Raw genomic sequence first — 23,741 nt, 5'->3', positions numbered from 1 at the left:
TAATATCATTGATCTCACGTTGTTGTTCAGAAACAAGTTCAATTATGGTGTCCTTATCAGGTGCAGTAGCATCTATATGTGTTGAAATAATTGGTGACGTTTTCTCAATATTTGTCAAAAGATTGGGTTTTATGTCTTGCACATGATCAGGTAAGATCAGGTCTTCGGTAGGAATGTCAAGTGGACGCTCTTGTATTTGTAATCCTCCAGGTAGAACTTGAATTTCAGATTCAAGGGATTCAATTGGTGGGAATGGCACAGATTTTGTGATTTCTTGATCCTTTTGTGGCGATTGAATTGTACCAGTTGTATCTTCTGTTGTTTCTGTGACTTCTTCTGTCTCAAAATCGTTAGCCTCGTCTTGTAGCTTAGAAAATTGTCCAGATATGTTTTCTTCAGTAGGCGTTGTGCTTTCTTCTTCTGGTATTTTCACTTTTTCAACTATTTTATCTGTGTCTGAAGCAATTATATCCATTTGTGTTGACAAAACAAGTCCAATTCTGTCTTCTATAGTTTCTATAGGTGGTAAAATAACACATCCAGAAATGTTTTCACCAAATTCAATGCTTTCTGTTTGGGATTCAGTCATTTCTTCATCATAGTCTTCATTCTGTGTTGGTTCTATTGTTCTGGTTATAGAATTAGCTTGTATTGGAGAACCAGTACTTTCTTTTTGTGTAGATATTATCATTTCTATGTCATCTTCTGTCTTAAAATCATTGACTTCATCCTGTGGCTTGGAAAATTGTCCGGATATGTCTTCTTCATTAGGCACAATGCTTTCTTTTTTAGGTGAACTAACTTCTCCAAGTATGTCTTCTGTGTCAGAATCAATCGTCTCCATTTGTGGCGATAAAACAGGTGTTTCTATTTGATGTAAAGGAACACATCCAGAAATGTCATCATTAAGCATAATGGTTTCAGTTTCTGTTTGGGGTGAGAATGTGGATTTTGTCATTTCTTGTTTTTGGGGTGATTGTATTGGTTCAGAAAGATCTTCAATATTAGAATTTGGGATTTCATTTTGTGGAGATGATGTTTCTGTGGCATTTATATCTAATTCCTGGGCATCATTTTGTAACTTGGCAACTCCAGTTATATCGTCTTCATCAGTTAAAGTCAAAGCGTTGTCCTTTTGTGGGAAAATCATGGTGGTTTCAGTTTGTGGTACATGTCCAGGTTTGGTAATTTCTTCTGTATCCAATTCAGGATCATACATTTGTGGTGATTGAGATGTTATATTTTCATTTTCAGGCTCAATGGCTTCTGTGATTTCTTCATTGTAGTGAATTTCTTCTTTTTGTAATGATTTAGTTGGCTTAGTTATATCTTCTAATTCAGAATCATTGGTTTCTATTTGTGGAGATGACGCAGTTTCTGTGGAAATTTCCGTCTCAAAATTACTGGCCTCAACATTTGGTTCAGGAATATATGCAGACAAGTTGTCTTCATCAGCTGTAAAATTTGCCTTTTCTGGTGATATCACTTTTCCAGCTACAAATCCGGAATCCGAATTAATGGTGTCATTTTGTGGTAATAAAACTGGTGTATTTCTGCATTCTAGGTTAGATTTGGGGGATCCAGAATGTGGTAAAATAATTAGCTCAGATATCTCATCTGCATCAGACTCAATGGTTTTTATTTGTTGTGGTGATTTAGTTTCTAAGATTTCTTCGTTATGAATTGGTTCAAGTATGAATTCAACTTTGGAATCAACTGTTTCTTGTTCCAGTGATGACATTGGTTCATTTTCTGTCTTAAGGTCATTGATGTCAACTGGTGACTTGGAAACTGGTACAGATATGTCTTCATCATGTGGAGTAGTATGTTCTAATTGTGGCAAGATCACTTTTTCAATGTCTTCTGTATCAGAATCACTGATTTGAGAATCAGCAGATTCTCTATGTGGAGATGGCATGCTTTCTGGGACACTTTTTATATTAAAATCACTCCTTTCATCTTGTAGCTGAGAAAATTGTCCAGATACATCTTCGTTATGTACAGGGCTTTGTTTTTGTGGTGAACTACCTTCTCCAATCACACAATCTGTATCAGAATCACTGATTTTGACATCAGTTTCAGAATCAGCAGATTCTGTCTTTGGATATGACACCATTTCTGTGACATGTTCTATCTCAAAGTCACTGGACTCATCTTGTGGCTTAGAAAATTGTCCAGAAATATCTTCTTTATTATGTACAGGGCTTTCTTTTAGTGGTGATATCAGTTTTTCAACCAAGTTTTCTGGATCAGAATCACTGAATTTGTCTTCCATTTGAGAATCAGCAGATTCTGTCTGTGGATATGACACCATTTCTGTGACATCTTCTATCTCAAAGTCACTAGCCTCATCTTGTAGCTTAGAAAATTGTCCAGAAACATCTTCAATATGTGCAGTACTTTCTTTTTCGGGTGATATAACTTTTCCAACCACAATTTCTGTATCAGAGTCAATGATTTTGACCTCCGTTTGAGAATCAGCAGTTTCAAAATTACTATCCTCAATTTGTGGCTTGCAAAATTGTCCAGAAACATCTTCTTCATTATGTACATGGCTTTCATTTTGTGGTGATATTACTTTTCCAACCACAATTTCTGTATCCGAATCAAGGATTTTGACCCCCGTTTCAGAATCAGAGGTTTCACTCTGCGGATAGGACACAATTTCTGTGACATCTTCAATCTCAGAATCACTAGCCTCAATTTCTGGCTTAGAACATTGTCTAGAAACATCTTCATTAGATACAGGGCTTTCTTTTTGTGGTGATATCACTTTTCCAACTATATTTTCTGTATCAGAATCACTGATTTTGACCTTGGTTTCAGAATCAGAATATTCCCTCTGCTGATATAACACCATTTCTGTGACAACTTCTATCTCAAAATCACTATCCTCATCTTGTGGCTTACAAAATTTTCCAGATACATCTTCTTCATTATGTACAGGGCTTTCATTTTGTGGTGAAATTACTTTTCCAACAACAATTTCTGTATCAGAATCAATGATTTTGACCTCCGTTTCAGAAGTTTCACTTTGCGGATATGACACCATTTCTGTGACATCTTCTATCTCAGAATCACTAGCCTCAATTTGTGGCTTAGAAATGTGTCCAGAAACATCTTCATTATGTACAGGGCTTTCCTTTTCTGGTGATCTAACTTCTCCACTCACACCTTCTGTATCAGAATCACTGATTTTGACCTCCGTTTGAGAATCAGCAGTTTCTTGCTTTGAAGATGACATCAATTCTGTAACACCTGTCTCAAAATCACTGGCCTCATCTTGTGGCTTACAAAACTGTCCAGCTATGTTTTCATCATCTGCAGGGCTTGATTTTTGTGGCGATATTACTTTTTCAACCACAATTTGTGTATCAGAATCACTGATTTTGACCTCCGTTTGAGAATCAGCAGTTTCTATTTCTGGATATGACACCATTTCTGTGACATCTTCAATCTCAGAATCACTAGACTCAATTTGTGGCTTAGAAAATTGTCCAGAAACATCTTCATTAGGTACAAGGCTTTCATTTTGTGGTAATATTACTTTTCCAACAACAATTTCTGTATTAGAATCACTGATTTTGACCTCAGTTTGATAATCCACAGTTTCTCTCTGTGGATATGACACCATTTCTTCTATCTCAAAATCACTAGCCTCAATTTGTGGCTTAGAAAATTCTCCAGAAACATCTTCATCATCTGCAGGGCTTGATTTTTGTGGCGATATTACTTTTCCAACAACAATTTCTGTATCAGAATCAATGATTTTGACCTCCATATGAGCACCATCAGATTCTCTGTCTGGAGAATGGACCATTTCTGTGACATCTTCGATCTCAAAATCACTGTCCCCATCTTGTTGCTCTGGAAATTGTCCAAGTATGTCTTCATCGTCTGCAAGGCTTGATTTTTGTGGCGATATTACTTTTCCAACAACAATTTCTGTATCAGAATCAATGATTTTGACCTCCATTTGAGCACCATCAGATTCTCCCTTTGAAGATGACATCAATTCTGTGACATCTTCAATCTCAGAATCACTAGCCTCAATTTGTGGCTCAGAAAATTGTCCGGAAACATCTTCATTACATACAGGGCTTTCCTTTTCTGGTGATATCCCTATTCCAACTACATTTTCTGTATCAAAATCACTGATTTTGACCTCCATTTCAACACAGTCAGATTCTCTGTCTGGAGATGTGACCATTTCTGTAACACTTGCTATCCTAAAATCACTTTCCTCATCTTCTTGCTGAGAAAATTGCCCAAATATGTCTTCATCATCCTCCAGGCTTTCTCTTTGTGCTGATATCACGTTTCCAACCACATTTTCTGCACCAGAATCAATGATTTTAGTGTCCATTTGAAAACCAGTACTTTGTCTTTGTGGAGGTGATACACCTATCTCGTAATCCCTGTTCTCATCTGGTATCTTAGAATATTCTCCAGCTCCAGATCCTTCATCAAGCACAGTAACATCTTCCTTATGTGAATCTATGGTCTCATTTTGTGATAAAACAGGGCTAATTTTAATTTCACTTGTAGAATCAGAAAATTCCGTTTCTTGAATAGGAAATAGTCCACAAATGTCATCCATACCAAGCCCAGCATTTTCAGTTTCTGTGATTTCTACTTCACCAAAGTCAATATCCTCTTTTGGTGGTGAACAAGCCTGTTCAGGCAAAAATTCTAATCTAGAATCAGTGGTTTCTCCTTCTGGTTTTCTGACATTTTGGGCATAAAACTCATTGTTATCAGTCTGTAGCTTGGGAATCTGTCCACATATGTCTTCAATATAAGTCACAGTAGTCTCTTTTGGAAGTGATACTACAGGTATAAGTATATTTTCACTTGTCAGATCAATAGCTTCTATTTGTGTTAAGGTAAGTAGGCCAGATACGTTTTCTATATTAGGCTCAATGCTTTCTGTTGGTGGTGATGATACAGATTTTGTGATATCTTTATCATAATGAGCATTTTCTTCAGGTTTATCTTCTATTGGAGAATTCATAGTTTCTATTTCTGCAGATGAAACTATTTCTATCACATCTTTCTCATCTTGTGACTTCAAAACTATTCCAGATACGTCTTCTATATCAGGTGCAATGGTCTCAGTGGTCTGTGGTGATTTCAACTTGTTAACTATGTCTTCAGATTCAATGTCCTTCACAGGTATAGTTTTGTCTTCCATTGGAGAATCAGTGGTTTCTATTTCTGGAGAATCAGTGGTTTCTATTTCGGCAAATGAAACTATTTCTATCACATCTTTCTCATCTTGTGACTGAAAAACTATTCCAGATACGTCTTCTATATTAGGCGTAATGGTCTCTGTCTGTGGTGATTTCAAGTTTTTAACAATATCTTCAGATTCAATGCCCTCCATTTGTGGTGATAAAGTAAGTATAGTCTTGTCTTCAATTGGAGAATCAGTAGTTTCTATTTGTGTAAATGAAACCATTTCTGTCAGATCTTTTGTTTCAAAATCCATGGCCTCACTTTGTAGTTCAGACAAGCCTTCATTGGGGACATTGCACTCTTTCCATTGTGTTTTATTTTGTCCAAATATATCTTCTTCATCAGAACTGATACTTCCCTTTTGTGTTGGTAAAACAGCATTTATTCTGTCTTCTATTCTCAAATCTGTGATTTCTACTTGCTGCTGTAAAGGAACTCGTTCAGATATGTCGTCTGCATCAATGTTAATTATTTCTGTTTGTGGCAATAGCACCAATTGTGGAATTTCTTCTTCATTGTCAATGTATTGTTTTTGTGGTGATTGTATTGGTTCAGCTTTATCTTCAATTTTAGTATTTGTGATTTCTCTTTGTGGAGATGACACAGTTTCTGTCGGATTTAGTGGGGATTGTATTGGTTCAATTATTTCGTGGATTTCAGGCTCAGTAGTTTGTGGTGATGACACAACTTCTAGGATTTCTTCACCTTCTTTGAGTGTTAATTGAATTGGTTCATTTATGGCTTCTACTTCAGAATCATTGGTTGCAGTTTGTGGAGATAAACCCGGTTCTGTAGTAACTTCAGTCTCAAAATCGTCAGCTTCACTCTGAGGCTTTGAAACTTGTCCAAATAGGGATTCTTCCCCAGGATCATTACTCTCATTTCGTGTTGGTATAGCTTCACCAAAATCTTTTGTATCGGAATTGATGCTCTGTGGTGAAGTTGGAGTTCTAATTCTGTCTTCCATGTTAGAATCATTATCATTATCATTATCATGTGATAAAGAAATGAATCCAGATGTTTCTGCTTGTGGTGTTGACACAATTCCTGTAATTTCTGTTTCATCATTGTTGACATCATCTTTTTGTGTTGAGTGACTTAGTCCAACCACACTTTGAATTTTAGAATCTTCTGTGAAATCTTCTGTATTGACATCAATGGCCTCAACTTGCGGTTTAAGAACCTTTTGAGTCGTATATTCTGTATCAGGGACAACATTTTCTTCTTCTTGTAAAAGGAAAGGTCCATTTTTGTCATATTGGCTAAAATCATTGCTTTCTATTGGTGGTAAATGAACTGGTTGGGTATTGTCTTCTAGGTCAAAGTCAAATGTGCTTGGGAATTTGAGTTTCTCGTTATCATAGTCAATATTTTGTAGGGATTGAATTGATCCGGGTGTATCTTCTACTTTGGATTCAATGTTAATTCTTGGTGGTGATATAGTTTCTGTGATGTTTTCACTTTCAGAGACAAAGGACACTTCTTGGCTTGTAGGGAGTAGTCCGGAGTTTTTTTCAGGTGATAAAACTGGTTCAAATATGCCTTCAAAACCAAAGCTGCTGGTTTCCCCTTGATGTGAGGGTACTTGTGTAGATATTTCTTCTATATCAGGTTTTGGGATTGTTCTCGGTGATGGTATTTTTTCAGCAATGTCTTCTATGTCTGATTCACTGGTTTTGATATCTTTTTCAGACTCCTTGAATTTCATTGGCGGTGATGACGCAGATTCAGTTATTTCTTCAATGGGTTGGTCAATGTGCTCCTTCACTGTTGATTGAAGTTGTTCAAGTACATCTATTTTAGGGTTTTGTGGTAATAAGAATGGATCAGAGATTTCTTTTGAATCAAAGTCAATAGCCTCGTTTTGTAGTGACTCAAGAATTGTAAACGTGTCTTCTGTTTCAGGTAATGTGATTGTTGTACTTGACAATGGTACCTTGCTTGTGATATCTTTTTCTAAAACATTGGTCTCCTTGTCTGGTAACATCAGTGTGGTTGTGTCGTCATATTTTTGGTCATGTTCTTGGTCATGGTCTTGGTCATGGTCTTGGTCATGGTCTTGGTCATTTTCTTGGTCATGTTTTTGGTCAAAGTTTTGGTCAAAGTTTTGGTCAAAGTTTTGGTCAAAGTTTTGGTCAAAGTTTTGGTCATCTTTTTGGTCAAAGTTTTGGTCAAAATTTTGGTAATCGTTTTGTTCAAAATTTTGGTCATCTTTTTGGTTATCTTTTTGGTTATCTTCTTGGTCAAGTTTTTTGTCAAAATTTTGGTCATCGTTTTGTTCAAAATTTTGGTGAAATTTTTGGTGATCTTTTTGGTCATCTTTTTGGTCATCTTTTTGGTCATCTTTTTGGTCATCTTTTTGGTCAAATTTTTGGTCAAATTTTTGGTCAAATTTTTGGTCAAATTTTTGGTCAAATTTTTGGTCAAATTTTTGGTCAAATTTTTGGTCAAATTTTTGGTCAAATTTTTGGTCAAATTTTTGGTCAAATTCTTGGTCAAATTCTTGGTCAAATTGTTGGTCAAATTCTTGGTCAAATTCTTGGTCATCTTCTTGGTCACATTTTTGGTCAAATTTTTGGGACTCTGTGCTTTCTTTTTGCAGTAACTTACATGTTTCCATATTGTTTTCTGTATCACTGTCCTGAGTATCCTTTTTTGGTGAACAAGCTCCTACAGTCATAGGTTCCATTTCCGACTCAACAGTTTCCATTTGTTCAACTGACATGGCTTCATTGATTTCCTCGTCATAGTCGTCCATGTTCTCATTTAGTAATGAATGAATTTGTTCACATCTACCTTCAATTTTTGAGAGAATTGGTTCTCCTTCTGGTTGTGGCACAGGTTCAGTGATGTCTCCAGTTTGGTCTTCTGATGGGGAAACTAGTCCAAACGTATCTGGTAATGCTAGTGGAGGAACATCTATTGTATTAAAGTCTACAATCTCTTTTTCAGATAAAGAAAATGAACCAATGTCAGTGATGTCTTTGATATCAGAGTGATTGGTCTCTTCTTGTGGAGAAATAATTTGTTCAGATATTCCTTCTTCATCATCAGGTGTACAACTCAATTCTTCTAAAGGGACTTTTCCAGCTATTTCTTCTGTATCTAAATCGTTATTGTCTTTTTGTAGTAACAGCACTAATCTAGATCTATCTTCTGAAATATATTCAGTAGTTTCTATTTGTGGTATTTGAACCTGTGTAGTAATATTTTCTATATCAAAGTCAATCTTGTGTTTTTCGGGTGAGCAAATTGCTTCAGTTATATCTTCAACTTCAGGTTCATTGGTACTTAAAGTTGGTGATGACACACATTTGGTGATTTCTTCTATATTTTCTGTGTGTAGTGATTGGATTGGTCGGCATAGATCTTCTATTTCAGAATCATTGTTTTCACTTTGTCGTGAACACACTGATTCAGTGAGGTCTTCTCTCTCAAAATCTGTAGGTTCGATTTGTAGTAGTTCAACTTGTTCGACAATAACGTCCTCAATTCCTTGTGGCGATGACTCAGATTCAGACATTTTTTTATTATCAGTGTCAAAATCATGTTCTGGGGGGGATATAATCTGAATTCCAGATAGATCTTTAGTTTTAGAATCTGAGGTTTCTTTTTGTGAGGATATCAATAGTTCAATACTGTCTTCTTGAGGTTGAACATTGGGTCCAGAGTCAGTAGTTTCTTCAAGTAATAAAATAACTGCTTCAGATGTTCCACTGCTCTGTTCTTGTGGTAAAAGATTTTGTTGTGATACATCTTTGACCTCATTGGACTGTGTTTGTGGTTGTGTTTGTCCAGCTATGTCTTCTACATCTAAATCAATGTATTTTTGGGATATTTGAAAGGGTTTCCCTATGTTTTCTATATCAAAGTCAAGAGGATATTTTTTGGGCGAATGTAATTCTTCAGTTATATCTTCAATTTCAGGGTGAATTGTTTGTGTTTGTGTTGAATGTAAATCCTCAGTTGTATATTCAGTTTTAGGGGGAACTGTTTGTGTTTGTGGGGAATGTAAATCCTCGGGTATATCTTCAGTTTCAGGTTGAATTATTTGTGTTTGTGGTGATTCAATTGCTCCAATAACTTCTTCTATTTCAGACTCAATGGATTCTATGTGTTGTGATGGTACATACTTGCTCATGTCTTTAGTACTATAGTCAATATCATCTTGGGTTGATTGAATTTGTGTAATTATATCTACGCCTGTTTTTGGTGGTGAGAAAGTTGACTCAGTGATGTCTTCTGTGTTAAAGTCAATTGTCTCGTCTTGTGCTAAAGGTGCTAGCCTAGCATTGTCTGCTACATCAAGGTCAGTGGTTACTTTCGTAGTCAAGTTTTCTGGAACCGAGTCAACACTGTCATCTTCCTGTGGTGATTGAATTGGTGTTGTTGTGTATTCTTCCTCCTCAGAATCAGTATTTTCTCGTGGCTGTGACTGGTCTTCTTCTGATATGTCCACTGTCTCAAAATCAAAAGTCTGTTCTAAAGATATATCAATTGGTTCTGTCATTGGAGCGAAAATATCCTTTGTTTCAATCACAGTAATCTCTTCATGTACTATTGGTGTTCCTGGTCCAGATTCTGTTGTTTCTACTTTTGTTATTGCTACTGTGGAAAGATGAGCAAGGTCTTGTTGGTTTTGTGGTAATTTGAGATTGAATACATTCTTTTTATAGTAGTGAATAGTTCTTGTAGGTGGTACTGGATCAGATGGCATTTCTTCAGTTGCTACAAATGTGTCTTCCTGTTGAGGATCATAACCATCCTGAATTGTTGTTCCATTTGAATCTGGAACTGATTCACATCCTGTGTCTGATTCACTGTTTTCAAAGTCAGATACATCTTCGAAATCAGATATTTCAATATTTCCATGTAGTTCAGATTCCAGTTCAAATACATTTTCAGTGTGAAACACATGTTGAGGTTGTGGTCCATATACTTTTAGTGTTTTTTTCACTGATGTGAATAAGTAAGATGGTCCAGCTTCATCTTCCCATGTGTTAATTGGTGAGACATTTTCAGAAATGCCTTCTAAATCTGAAGTTGGTGATTCAGGTAAATGCTGAGGAACATTTTTATCCTCCGTTTCAGCCAATGGTGTTTCTTCACAAGGTGGTGTATCCGGTCTGGAATGGGATTCGGGGATTTCTTCATCTTGGCTTGGTACTTTTACTTCTTCTAGTTTTTGTCTTCTTCTATTCCAGATTACTGATAAACTAGAAGAGCTTGACACAGAGATTGAAGGACACTCTTCTGCGTACAATTCTACCAGAAGACATGAACAATAACAAACATATGATTATTTCATTATCTGGTTGACTGCTTATGCCAGATATGGGCAAACTACGGCCCGCGGGCCACATACGGCTCATTCGGCTTTTTAATCCGGCCCCCCGATGTTGTTCAAATAACATTTTTTGGTTTTTTTTCCCCCCAAAATGGGACGGAAGCCAGTGGCAGTAGCTCTGTCCGCTTTTATTTGTTTTTTGTGTTTTACAGCCCCTCTATATTTTTTTAAATGACATTTTAATATTCCTTAATACATTCCTTTTTACTTTACTTAGTACGTTATACTTTTTACTTTAATAATGAGTGATGAGTACGTTAATACTTGAGTCCTTTTTTTCTGTTTGTTTCATATGTACTGTTAACGGATGCACTTTTTTATATGTATCGTATCTTGTGCTGACCCGGCCCATCTGTCACATTTTTAAAGTCAATGTGCCCCCCGGGCCCAAAAGTTTGCCCACCCCTGACTTATGCCTTTGAAAATGTTGTTCCTCCAAAAAAAATCTGTATTCATTGATTAACTTTCTGAGAACTGTGAACAGTGCTAACCACTTTTCCACCAGGCTGCACTTAATATTGTATTCATTCATTTTCTGACCCGCTTATCCTCACAAAGGGTAATTGGGGGTGTTGGAGCCTATCCCAGCCAAGTGTGGGCAGCAGGTGGGGGACACCCAGAATTGGTTGTCTGTCAATTATAGGGTACAATGAGATGAACAACCATTTACACTCACACATAGCTAGACACAATAGTGTTCAAACAGCCTACCATGTATTTTTGGGAATGTGTAAGTAAACGGGAGTACCTGGAGAAAACCCACACAACCACAGGAAGAAAACACAAACTCCACACAAGAAGGTCAGAACATACATGGGTTTGAACCTTGGATTTCAGACCTCTAAAACGTACATGCTAACTATATTATCCATCCGTTCCTTCTCAAAAAGTATATTAAAAATCCCCTATCGTCAGTTATGGCCAAAAAATTCAGCAACTTCTAATATTTCTGTTCAAAAAACTCCAGAAAATCCGTTGAGAAAAATACGTAAAGGATCAATGTATTGTATATAATTCCCTACTTAATTCACATCAAGTTATTAATAGTCCAACATCTCATTAGTACCAGAAAGCAAGCACATATACATATACATATACATATACATATACATATACATATACATATACATATACATATACATATACATATACATATACATATATATATATATATATATATATATATATATATATATATATATATATATATATATATATATATATATATATATATATATATATATATATATATATATATATATATATATATATATATATATATATATATATATATACATATACATATACATATACATATACATATACATATACATATACATATACATATACATATACATATACATATACATATACATATACATATACATATACATATACATATACATATACATATACATATACATATACATATATATATATATATATATATATATATATATATATATATATATATATATATATATATATATATATATATATATATATATATATATATATATATATATATATATATATATATATATATATATATATATATATATATATATATATATATATATATATAATGATTAAATTACAAGCACATATATAATAATGATAAAACCAAACTACTTACCCCATTGCTGTTCATACTGAAGGGAAACTTCATCAATATTACATTCTGTCAGTATGACTGAACTGGAGGAACATTCTATCCGACTATTACTATGATAAGGCGAAGAATTATTAGAATCCATTTATAAAAATAAGAGATTTACTTCGTTGAGACATGTTTTAAGTTTAGTTGAAATGTCTTTACTTTAATTCAATGTGAGGAGATCTGAGAAGTGTCAACATGCAAAAGCGTCTTTCTGAGGCCTTACCCCGATGATGACAGTCATTGTGTCATTGGGAGCTGTAGATACACAGGGTGTGGCATCACCGCATGGGTTTGAGGTAACGACATCACTGGGCAGTATGACATCATCAGTTTATGACCTTAACTTTTAACATCGAATTGACAAGTTGACATTTTGTGTATACTCATATTTGTAATTGGAATTACTTTCGCTCACAAATGACTTCAAGTTAATTAGAAGGATATATAATGTAAAAACGATATGGATGTTTAAAAAAGGCAATATATATATAAATATAATCCAACATTTCTCATTAATAACATGAAATTCAAAACTTTACATTTGATATTTTGTATGAAAAGTGTTTATTAGGAGAAGTTTCTTAATTTAATCAACTTACGTACCAAGATGGCAGTGCGCACAGGTGCAATGGCTCTATGCTCTCCAGTTTGGTGTCGGGGACCCATACCACCCTGGTCACAATCTGTTCCAGCTGCTGCCTTCTAGAAGGCGCTATAGGGTCTTACTAAGTACGGACAAAATGGTTTAAGGACAGTTTTTTTTCCCACGTTTATTTGGATTCTAAACCTGCGGTAACACGACACACAATCCCTTCTGTGTAATAACTTTAGGGTGAGGTAACGTAAAAAAACGTTTGGCGGTGATCTGCCTCCTACTGGTTGACTGAAGGTAAGTGAAAGACAGAGAGGTAAGTGATCTGCTCTTGGGGGTGATGCGATGTATCCATCTCGACAGAATACCAAATTACGAGTCTGAAATTATCACTTATTTGGGTCTTTTGCCGGGAAAATGCACCTTATGGAGAAGCACTACCAATTTCGTCATACGCAAATGCTATGTATGATGACAATTAGGCTTTATTTGTCGAGTCAATGATAATGACAAGCGTATGTCTGATTATTATTATCTCAGGGCAAAAAAGTGCTCAGAATTTTCCTCGCATCTCAAATTTCTCGTAGATTGGGGCACTCATATGTTAAACTATTACTGTACTGTATTTTCCAAACTATAAATTGCACTATTTTCAATGACACAGTAATTCAACATTGTCTATTAAGATACTAACAAACTTAATTAATTAACTTGATTTGTTGTTGAGATTAGGCATACACATAATTATATGCTATAGTAATTTAAAGTAAAATACTAGTAAAACCTTGTACATTAAATTTGCTAACAACAATTTAAAAAGTGATAGCTTGTTTAATAAATCAGGATATTTGCTACGAAACTGGCTTCATTTTGTAAGTTTTGGATTTTATACTTATACTACTGTTAGTGGAAACAAAGTTTAATAAATCAGGAAATTGGCTAGAATATTGGCTTTATTTTTGTAACTGTGGAAACAAAATCATTGTTTGCTGTTTATTTTTGTGGAGTTTTTGGAGAATTTGTGACCTGGCACAGGAAAATGAGTCCATTTTTTCATAACTGAGCTGTTTTGTCAACAGGATTTTCTAACATCATTTTATGTGGCATATAATGAATGAGGTGTATCTAAACTAGGGGTGTCAAACATATGGCCCGCGGGCCGGATGCGGCCCGTCTGGTGGTTTGTTAGGGCCCGGGGAAGAAAGCTGCATTGTATAAAAAAAATATGAATTTTCTTTAAAATCTGTAGTTCTTGTATTATCCGCTAGGGGCTCAGTGATTTAGTACGTGCAGACAACATGAATTGACATTTATATATGTTCTTATGTGATTGTCTTGTTCATAATAAGTTGTTCATAGTGTAAAAGGGGAATTCTGTTAATAAACATTTTGATAAATTACTCACTCTTTGCACTAATTATTAGTATTAGTGATTAATTCAAAGGGGGAAAAGGGGGCTTATTGTTAGTTCTATGTCATTTTGCAATGAGTTTACTGGTCCGGCCCGTTTGATCTCAAATTAAGCTGGATTCGGCCCGCAGACCAAAGGGAGTTTGACACCCCTGATCTAAACCATTGGCCTGTACTATACATCCAATAACATGTGCCAATGGTTGCCCATTCTCAACACAAATGTGACTGTGATATTTAAAAACTAACTTTATTTGACAAGGACTTGACAATGTTGTCATTTCCTATCTAACTAGAATCCTGGAATGTTTTAATACAAACATGAACATGAAAATTGTCAATTCAAAAGCTCTAAAAGGAATCACATTGCAGGATTATTATCAATTGTTTCCAATTCAACAGTCTACAATGAATTCCAACATGGCATGTTAGCACATACTGTACACAAATCAAAAAATGTGACCTTATTTTTCTCCTCTGTGCTTTCATCCTGTAAATGGGTCTACCTTTAGATCCATGTACAGCACTCAGAAATATGTTCCATTGGTCTCCTGTAAAACAAATGGGCTTTGTTGGATGCAAACTAGCTCAAGTCACAATTATTCTATGTTGCCATCTTTTTTTTTGGAATGGAGTTAATAATATTGTGCTGCATTCTGTTTTTTTTCTTTGAAATATTTGAGGTTTTGCTGTTTTTTTTTAAATTATTATTATTAGTAGTAGTATTAGTAGTAGTATTAGTAGTAGTATTAGTAGTAGTAGTAGTAGTAGTAGTAGTAATAGTATTAGTAATAGTATTAGTAATAGTATTAGTAGTAGTAGTATTAGTAGTAGTAGTAGTATTAGTAGTAGTAGTAGTATTAGTAGTAGTAGTATTAGTAGTAGTAGTATTAGTAGAAGTAGTAGTATTATTATTAGTAGTAGTATTATTATTTGTAGTAGTAGTATTAGTATAAGAATTAGCATTATTATTAGTAGTAGTATTAGTATAAGAATGAGTATTAGTATTAATAGTAGTATTAGTATAAGAATGAGTATTAGTATTAATAGTAGTATTAGTATAAGAATGAGTATTATTATTAGTCGTATTAGTATAAGAATTAGTATCATTATTAGTATTATTATTAGTATAATAATTAGTATTCATATTAGTAGTAGTATTAGAATAAGAATTAGTATTATTAGTAGTATTAGTATAAGAATTAGTATTATTATTAGTATTATTAGTAGTATTAGAATAAGAATTAGTATTATTATTAGTATCATTATTAGTAGTATTAGTATAAGAATTAGTATGATTAGTAGTAGGATTAGTATAAGTATACATATTAGCATAAGTATACATATTAGTATACGATTAGAATAAGTATTAGTATACGTATTAGTATAAGTATTAGTATACGTATTAGTATAAGTACTAGTATAAGTATACGTATAAGTATACGTATTGGTATAAGTATTAGTACAAGTATTAGTATACATATTAGTATAAGTATATGTATTAGTAGTATACATATTGGTATAAGTATTAGTATAAGTATTATTATTATTATTATTAGTATTATAATAAGTAGTATTATTAGTATTATTATTAGTATTATTATTAGTATAAGAATTATTATTATTATTATTAGTCGTAGTATTAGTATAAGAATTAATATTATTAGTACAAGAATTAGTATTATTAGTAGTAAGAGTATTAGTATAAGAATTAGTATTATTAGTGGTAGTAGTATTAGTGTAAGTATTATAATTTTTTATTTTTATTATCATTATTTTTATTTTTTACATTACCTCATTGACTTGCCGTTGGTCCAACTGACAGGAAAGAACAGCGTCATGGATGGTGGCAAAGAGGCGAGTCATTTTCACTTTGTCATTGAAGAAACCGCCTGTATGCAGATTATCTATGATGCCATCTAAAGAAAGAGAAACACAGGATTAGTACAAGAAAGAAATGAGAAGATGACAGGTAATGAAAACACTATCATGTACATTTAATCAGACTCTGTACAGATTGGTTGGCTTTTATAGTTCTTAATAGTACCAGGAAACTTACTTTGACATGACGCAAGCATCACCTCCACACCAATTTCTCCATAATCTTTAACAATCTGAACAGCATCAAAGAGAAAATGTCAAAATGTAGCATTTCTTCATCAATCTACCAAATAAATCAATTGAAATTAAACCCCTTGACAACAATGTTTTACATTTACACACTAACGGGATGTTTACAGGCTTTGGTGAATATTGCTTTTTACGAAGTATATGCTCAAACTGGATTGGATTGCATGTTTTTTTTTTCTTACCCCACGTAAAGTCTTGACTCCCACAGTATCTAAAAAGTTGACAGGACTGAGGTCCAAGATGATGGCCCTCGGCATTGAGGGATTAGGCTCGAAATCCACCTCAATGGTGGCTATATCCTGCGGGCAGAAATGGAATCAAAATCAAGGAAATGTTTCAGTCTATAACAGGTGTCAAAGTGGCGGCCCGCGGGCTAAATGTGGCCCGACGCATCATTTTGTGTGGTCCGGGAAAGTAAATTATGAGTGCGAATTTTCTGTTTTAGGATTAAATTAAAATGAAGAGTATAGATGTATATTAAATTTCCTGATTTTCCCCCTTTTAAATCAATAATTTAAATATTTGTATGCATTTTTTTTGTGTTTTTTGTTCAAAAATCAATTTTTAAAATCTAAAAATAAATTTAAAAAAGCTAAAATAAACATTGTTTTATATTTATAAAAAATGATATTCAGGACTTTCTGTTTTAGGATCAAATTAAAAGTATAGATGTATATTAAATTTCCTGATTTTTCCCCCTTTTAAATCAATAATTGTCATTTTTTAATCATTTTTTTCTGTGTTTTTAGTTCAAAAATAATTTTGTAAAATCTAAAAATATATTTAAAATTAGCTAAAATAAATATTGTTTTAGATCTATGAAAAACTGAATAATCACGGCCTTTAATCCAGTTCATTTAATCAATTTATTAAAAAAAAATCTGAATATTATATCGAAAATGGTCCGGCCCACGTGAAATCAAGTTGACGTTAAAGCGGCCCGTGAACCAACCCGAGTCTGACACCCTTGTACTAAAAGATGCCATGAGAACAAATATTCACTCAAGGGCTCTGGGTTAATATTGATATTCAAGAAAATATTGTGACTTTGGCTTAATAAGTGATCGGGATGAAGTAACACAGTTCTTTTCTTACCGAGTCCGTAACTTTGTTTCTTGCAGCATTCTTGGCTTGCTGTTTTTCAAACTTCTTTCTTTTGGCTTCAAGTTTCTTCTTTGCTGACAGGATTTTGGTTATGTCAAATCCAAACTGAAATAGCCAATTAATGACAATTAATTTCTCTGAAATTTTACAATTTACATATAAGCATAGCTTCATAATCCCAACGTAATGTATATCAAAAATACAAAAAAATGCAATTCAAATCATTATAATAAAACACTTGTATGACTTGTTTCATCTTGCTGTGGTCTTTTTAATAGGAAAGGGTAAGGGATCATTTATGGCTTAGGACAGGTGTCCAAGTGGCGGCCCGGGGGCCATATTTGGCCCGCTGCATCATTTTTTGTGGCCCGGGAAAGTAAATTATGAGTGCCGACTTTCTGTTTTAGGATCAAATTAAAATGAAGAGTATAGATGTATATTAAATAAACGGATTTTCCCCCTTTTAAATCAATAATTGTAATTTTTTAATCTATTTTTCTGTCTTTTTAGGTCAAAAATCATTTTGTAAAATCTAAAAATATAATAAAAAGCTAAAATAAACATTGTTTTAGATCTATAAAAACTAAATATTCACGGATTTTAATCAAATTCTTTTAATCCATTTATAAAAACAAAAATCTAAATATTATATCTAAAATGGTCCGGCCCACGTGAAATCAAGTTGACGTTTTCCATTCAGGCCTCTCTCAATCTACTTCCCAAACACACAGTTTTTAACCAGTCCATCAAATTACCGCAAATGAATGAAGAAGACACTGTGTCCATACATTTTTACCATGTCTAAAAAGTGATTTGATGACCTGAAATAAATGCATGTGTGTTCATTCACCTTCTTTCCAAGTGCTTCTTGATACATCTCAGCGTTGGCAAAGTAAAGCGTGGCTGATGATCGAAAAATCATAATACCAGGTACTTCTCTCACCTAAAAAAATCAGTCAAACGATTAGCCTTTCCCCAGAAATAACTACAGTATTTTCTGGACTATAAGGCGCACATAAAAGTCTTTAATTTTCTCCAAAATAGACAGTGCGCCTTATAATCCAGTGCGCTTTATACATGGATCAATACTAAAATTGTTATCACGATAAAATAAAATAAATCAGTTGATAGGGTACACCATCCTCTACAGCTCTCACAACTACGGCAAGCAGCCCCCGACTCTACTACTTTCCTGTAGAAAAAGTACTGCGCAGCGACTGCTGGGATATGTAGTTCTTTTGTCAATACATCCAATTAATTGTGGCCTGTATACATCGACATCAACACAGCTTTACGAAGCATGGAAGACAGCATTGCAATAGTAATGCTAGCTACTAGCTAGCTACTATTTGCCTGGCTGCGTCTATAAAAACGGTGTGTCCTTTGTGTGTGTAAAATGCAGAAATAGCACTAGTTACTGACACTGCGGCTAAAACTGCAATGCGCCATATAGTCATGAAAATACAAATTCCTCCATAATCTTTAACAATCTGAACAGCATCAAAGATAAAATGTGAAAATGTAGCATTGCTTCATCAATCTACCAAATAAATCAGCACTCGTTACTGACACTGCGGCTAAAAATACCATGCGCCGCATAGTCGTGAAAATACATCCTCCAGAATGACTATATAGCAAATGGATCTGTTACAACATTCGTGAAAATACATCCTCCAGAATGACTATATAGCAAATGGATCTGTTACAACATGACATGGACTAGCTCTATAAGTGTGGTATATTAGTAGTATTTGCAATTTGAGTGAAATATGATTTTCCCTCCATCACATTCTATTTGGATAATATACAGTGTTCCCTCGCTTATCGCGGTTAATGGAGACCGGGACCCCCCGCAATAGCTGCATATCCGCGAAGTAGGCGGGCCCCTTCAAAAATGCTTAAAGAAACGTATAACACGTGCACCAAAGCACCACCAAGCAAAAACATCATAGTAGTCCATATGGAGGATCTTCTGCAGTTTTTTTTGCACGTAAGAAACATCGTTATTGGAAGTTGTGAACGTTGTTTTTTTGGGCGGTGAAGATGCGCCTGTAAACAGCCATGACGTCATCAATGCCATTCCTGAACTCTCACCATGTTATTGACCATTTCTTTGGCCTTTTTCGATGCAATTACTAATTCTTATTGAATATTTTGTTTCCATCGCTTGTAAAATGATGTAATCTATAATTTTAACTTAATATCTTTACATTTTTTATTTTTTTTTCCTGAAAAAAATCCGCGATAGCTGAAGCGCAAAGTAGCGAGGGACCACTGTAGTGGAAAAATAAGATACATTGTTTTTTGCTTACATATACCATTGAATGCATTTAACAGGCCATTGAAAACTATATTATAGTTATGAATGTCAGTTGGGAAACACAAGTGAGCTAACTTATTGACTGGAGAGTTCTGAAAATACTTGATTAAAAAAATACTGTAAAATATACTCTGGGGATGTTGAAACTTAATTTAATAAGTAGACAAAATGACTTTGTATTACCTGAACGTAGTCCTCCAATGGCCTGTATAGTTCCGTGTTGGGAATTTGCCCCAATTTGGAGTACTTGGGTCTGCAAATACAATGTATTAAAAGGGAATTTGAATTGAAATAATGAATAGTTATTGTGATTGACTGTATACTGCTTACAGCTGTGTCCTGAAGATGACAGTAAGCATTGAGAATCCAATGGAAGCAGCAAGTCCCAGGTCAGGGTTCAATAGCACGGTCAGGAGGAAAGTGGTGATCCATATGACCTAGAAGAAAAAATACAACTGTGTAGTTCACAGGTGTCAAAGTGGCGGCCCGGGGGCCAAATCTGGCCCGCCGCATCATTTTGTGTGGCCCGGGAAAGTGAATTATGAGTGCCGACTTACTGTTTTAGGATGAAATTAAAATGAAGATTTTAGATTTATATAAAATTTCCTGACTTTCCCCATTTTAAATCAATAATTGTAATTTTTTATCAATTTTTTCCGTGTTTTTAGTTCAAAAATCATTTTGTAAAATTTAAAAATATATTTTAAAAAAGCTAAAATTAACATTGTTTTAGATCAATGTCAAAGTGGCGGCCCGGGGGCCAAATCTGGCCCGCCGCATCAATTTGTGTGGCCCGGGAAAGTAAATCATGAGTGTTGACTTTCTGTTTTAGGATGAAATTCAAATGAAGAGTATAGTTTTATATTAAATTCCCTGTTTTTCCCCCTTTTAAATCAATAATTATAATTTTTTAATCATTTTTCTGTGTTTTTAGTTCAAAAATCATTTTGTAAAATCTAAAAATGGTGATTTTATTTTTTAAATTGTATTTTATTTAATTTCTTTTACCCCAAGATGGCCCCGTCACGCTGAAGCCAGTGGCAGTATCTCTGTCCACTCTTATTTGTTTTTCATGTTTTACAGCCCTTCTATCTTTTTTTAAACTACATTTTAATATTTCTTAATACATTCCTTTTTACTTTACTTTGTACATTATACTTTTTACTTTAATGATGAGTGATGAGTATGTTAATACTTCAGTCCTTTTTTTCTGTTTATGTTTCATATGTACTGTTAACGGATGCACTTTTTTATATGTTATCGTATCTTGTTCTGACCCGGCCCATCTGTCACATTTTTAAAGTCAATGTGGCCCCAGGGCCCAAAGGTTTGCCCACCCTTGTAATAGGCTGTTAATCAGATTTAGCTTTTACTTACCATGTCTATTTTGTTGCTCCTCCACAATGCAGGAATATCCATAAATTGCTTCATCATTCCATGAAGATTGACATAGATGATACTTACCATGTCTATTTTGTTGCTCCTCCACAATGCAGGAATATCCATAAATTGCTTCATCATTCCATGAAGATTGACATAGATGATGGCAGCCAACATTGCCTATGTGAAATAACCCCAAAAACATTATAAATGTTCTAAATTCAAAACCCAATTCAAATAAATTTTAAACTACTATATGCTACACATGAAAACAAAACATTTTCAAATCCTATTGAACAAATATTTAATTGACTAAATTGCAAAGACAAGATATTTCATATAAAAGTTCTCAAACAAAACAAAAGCCTTACATAAGTTAATGCTTTTGTCTCTGCAAAACAAACATGTTGGAGCATGCTGATTCATACCTGCATGCAGTTCAAGTTCAAATGGGATTTGCTCTGTTAAAACACAATGTGACAGGCTTGTTTGTGTATGAGTCACGTTGTGTGGAGTGCTCCCTGCACTTTCACTGTTTTTGATTAATCATCTAGTACAAGTGTGTCAAAGTGGCGGTCCGGGGGCCAAATCTGGGCCGACACATCATTTTGTGTGGCCCGGGAAAGTAAATCACGAGTGCCGACTTTGTGTTTTAGGATCAAATTAAAATGAAGAGTATGGATGTATATTAAATTTCTTGATTTTCTCCCTTTTAAATTAATAATTGTAATTTTTTAAAATCCATTTTTTTCTGTGTTTTTAGTTCAAAAATAATTTTGTAAAATCTAGAAATATATTTAAAAAAGCTAAAATAAACATTGTTTTAGATTTATAAAAAAATGATATTCAGGACTTTTAATCCAGTTCTTTTAATCCATTGATAAAAAAATCTAAATATTATATCTAAAATGGTCCGCCCACATCACATCAAATCTAATCATTTTTTCTGTGATTTTAGTTCAAAAATAATTTGGTAAAATCTAAAAATATATTTTAAAAAAAGCTAAAATAAACATTGTTTTACATCAATAAAAAATGAATATTCAAGGCTTTTAGTTCAGTTCATTTAATCCATTTATAAATTTAAAAAAAATCAAAATATTATATCTAAAATGGTCCGGCCCACGTGAAATCAAGTTACCGTTAAAGCGACCCACGAACCAACCCGAGTCTGACACCCCTGATCTAGTATGTCAAAAAGCTCTCAAGTTATAGATACATGATAAAGCAAAGTCCCAACTTCATTTGAATTAGTCTTACATTTATAGTGTATTATACCAGTGGATTTTCCCTACATCAAAATACTCCTAAAAATTATGCAGCTACTATTTACAAAAGCCCCTATAGAAACTTCACTAGTGTGTGTTAGATCTGTGTTACATACAAATGTACGCACCTTCGGAAGGTCTTGAAACAGAGTTCCAACCCAAAGGGTGATGAAAAGAATTACAATTGCTGATAGCGCCCCAGCAACCTGTCAATAAGACAGACACAATATACCTTTCTACTGCCAAAACGCTAAACATAGGATAGTAAACCTAAGTATTGAACTAGTACAGTGTTCCCTCGCTACTTCGCGGTTCAGCCACCGCGGACTCAGAGCTTCGCAGATTTTTTTGGGGGAAAAAAAAATACAAATATTACATTGAGACAACATATTTTACAGTTTTTTTTGTTATAACATGAATTTCACTCTCTCTACTTGTATTCTATATGGTGTACTGTATACAGGGGGGCTAAAAATAATTAAAAAATAATAATAATAATCAAAAATATATTTTTTGCAATTAAATTCAAATTAAGAATTTTTGAAGGGGAATCCCTACTTCGCGGAAATTCACTTATCGTGTGTGGTCCCGGTCCCCATTAACCGCAATAACCGAGGGAACACTGTATTCAATTGTTTCAATGCTACAAATACACTGTAATCCAGTGCTTCTCAATTATTTTCTGTTAGGCCCCCCCTAGCAAGAAGAAAACGATCCCCCCCCCCCCACACTTCCCACCGTGACTATAAATAAAATCATTTTATAAAATTGTGATAAGCACAACACATACCTGTCAACCTCGAACCATTTGTGATCTTACCAAATTTTGTTTTCGCCCTTACATATATGTATAAATACATGGAAAATCTTACCACTTTACTTTTTTGTAAAAAATCACGAACAACAAGTAGACATAAACATGAAAGTAAACATAAACAAGGGAACAGGAAACGGAAATCACATGGTGAAAGTGTTACAAAACGAAATGTTTATCATGATCTTTTTTTTTTAGCCAATCAGAGGCGCCGGTACATATATCACTTGGCAGACATGCGTTTCCGGGAAGAAACAATGGCGGATGGTGAAAAATGGCTAGAAAGTGCCTTAATTTATTTTTTTTTCTCAAAATCACCGTTTAGCGTACCATTTTCATGTGTACAGCGTACCAATATAAAAATGGGCTTTCAGTTGTACCAATTACGGCGAGAACGTACCAGTTGACAGGTATGACAACATTTTATCCTTATTAACATTAAAGAAAAGGAAAAAAAGAAAGAAATATAGTCAAACTT

General features: G+C 34.1%; 1 protein-coding gene across 1 annotated transcript in view; it reads right to left on the bottom strand.

Moving 5' to 3' along the window:
* Window positions 1–13,837: 13,837 nt before the first annotated feature.
* slc26a6.2 (solute carrier family 26 member 6, tandem duplicate 2) overlaps window positions 13,838–23,741 on the bottom strand; it is an 18,047-nt gene continuing 8,143 nt past the window's right edge. Inside the window, exons 11-20 of the mRNA XM_077724321.1 lie at window positions 22,578–22,655; window positions 21,266–21,361; window positions 20,132–20,238; window positions 19,985–20,054; window positions 18,332–18,424; window positions 17,473–17,586; window positions 16,560–16,676; window positions 16,307–16,361; window positions 16,042–16,166; window positions 13,838–14,798 (exon numbers count right to left, since the gene is read on the bottom strand). Of these exons, the coding sequence (XP_077580447.1) occupies window positions 14,775–14,798; window positions 16,042–16,166; window positions 16,307–16,361; window positions 16,560–16,676; window positions 17,473–17,586; window positions 18,332–18,424; window positions 19,985–20,054; window positions 20,132–20,238; window positions 21,266–21,361; window positions 22,578–22,655 (879 nt within the window). The 3' untranslated portion in view covers window positions 13,838–14,774. The remainder of the gene's footprint in view (window positions 14,799–16,041; window positions 16,167–16,306; window positions 16,362–16,559; window positions 16,677–17,472; window positions 17,587–18,331; window positions 18,425–19,984; window positions 20,055–20,131; window positions 20,239–21,265; window positions 21,362–22,577; window positions 22,656–23,741) is intronic.

This window comes from Stigmatopora nigra, chromosome 1 (assembly GCF_051989575.1).
Source record: "Stigmatopora nigra isolate UIUO_SnigA chromosome 1, RoL_Snig_1.1, whole genome shotgun sequence".
NCBI lineage: Eukaryota > Metazoa > Chordata > Actinopteri > Syngnathiformes > Syngnathidae > Stigmatopora > Stigmatopora nigra.
This window is presented reverse-complemented; position numbering and strand designations above follow the sequence as displayed.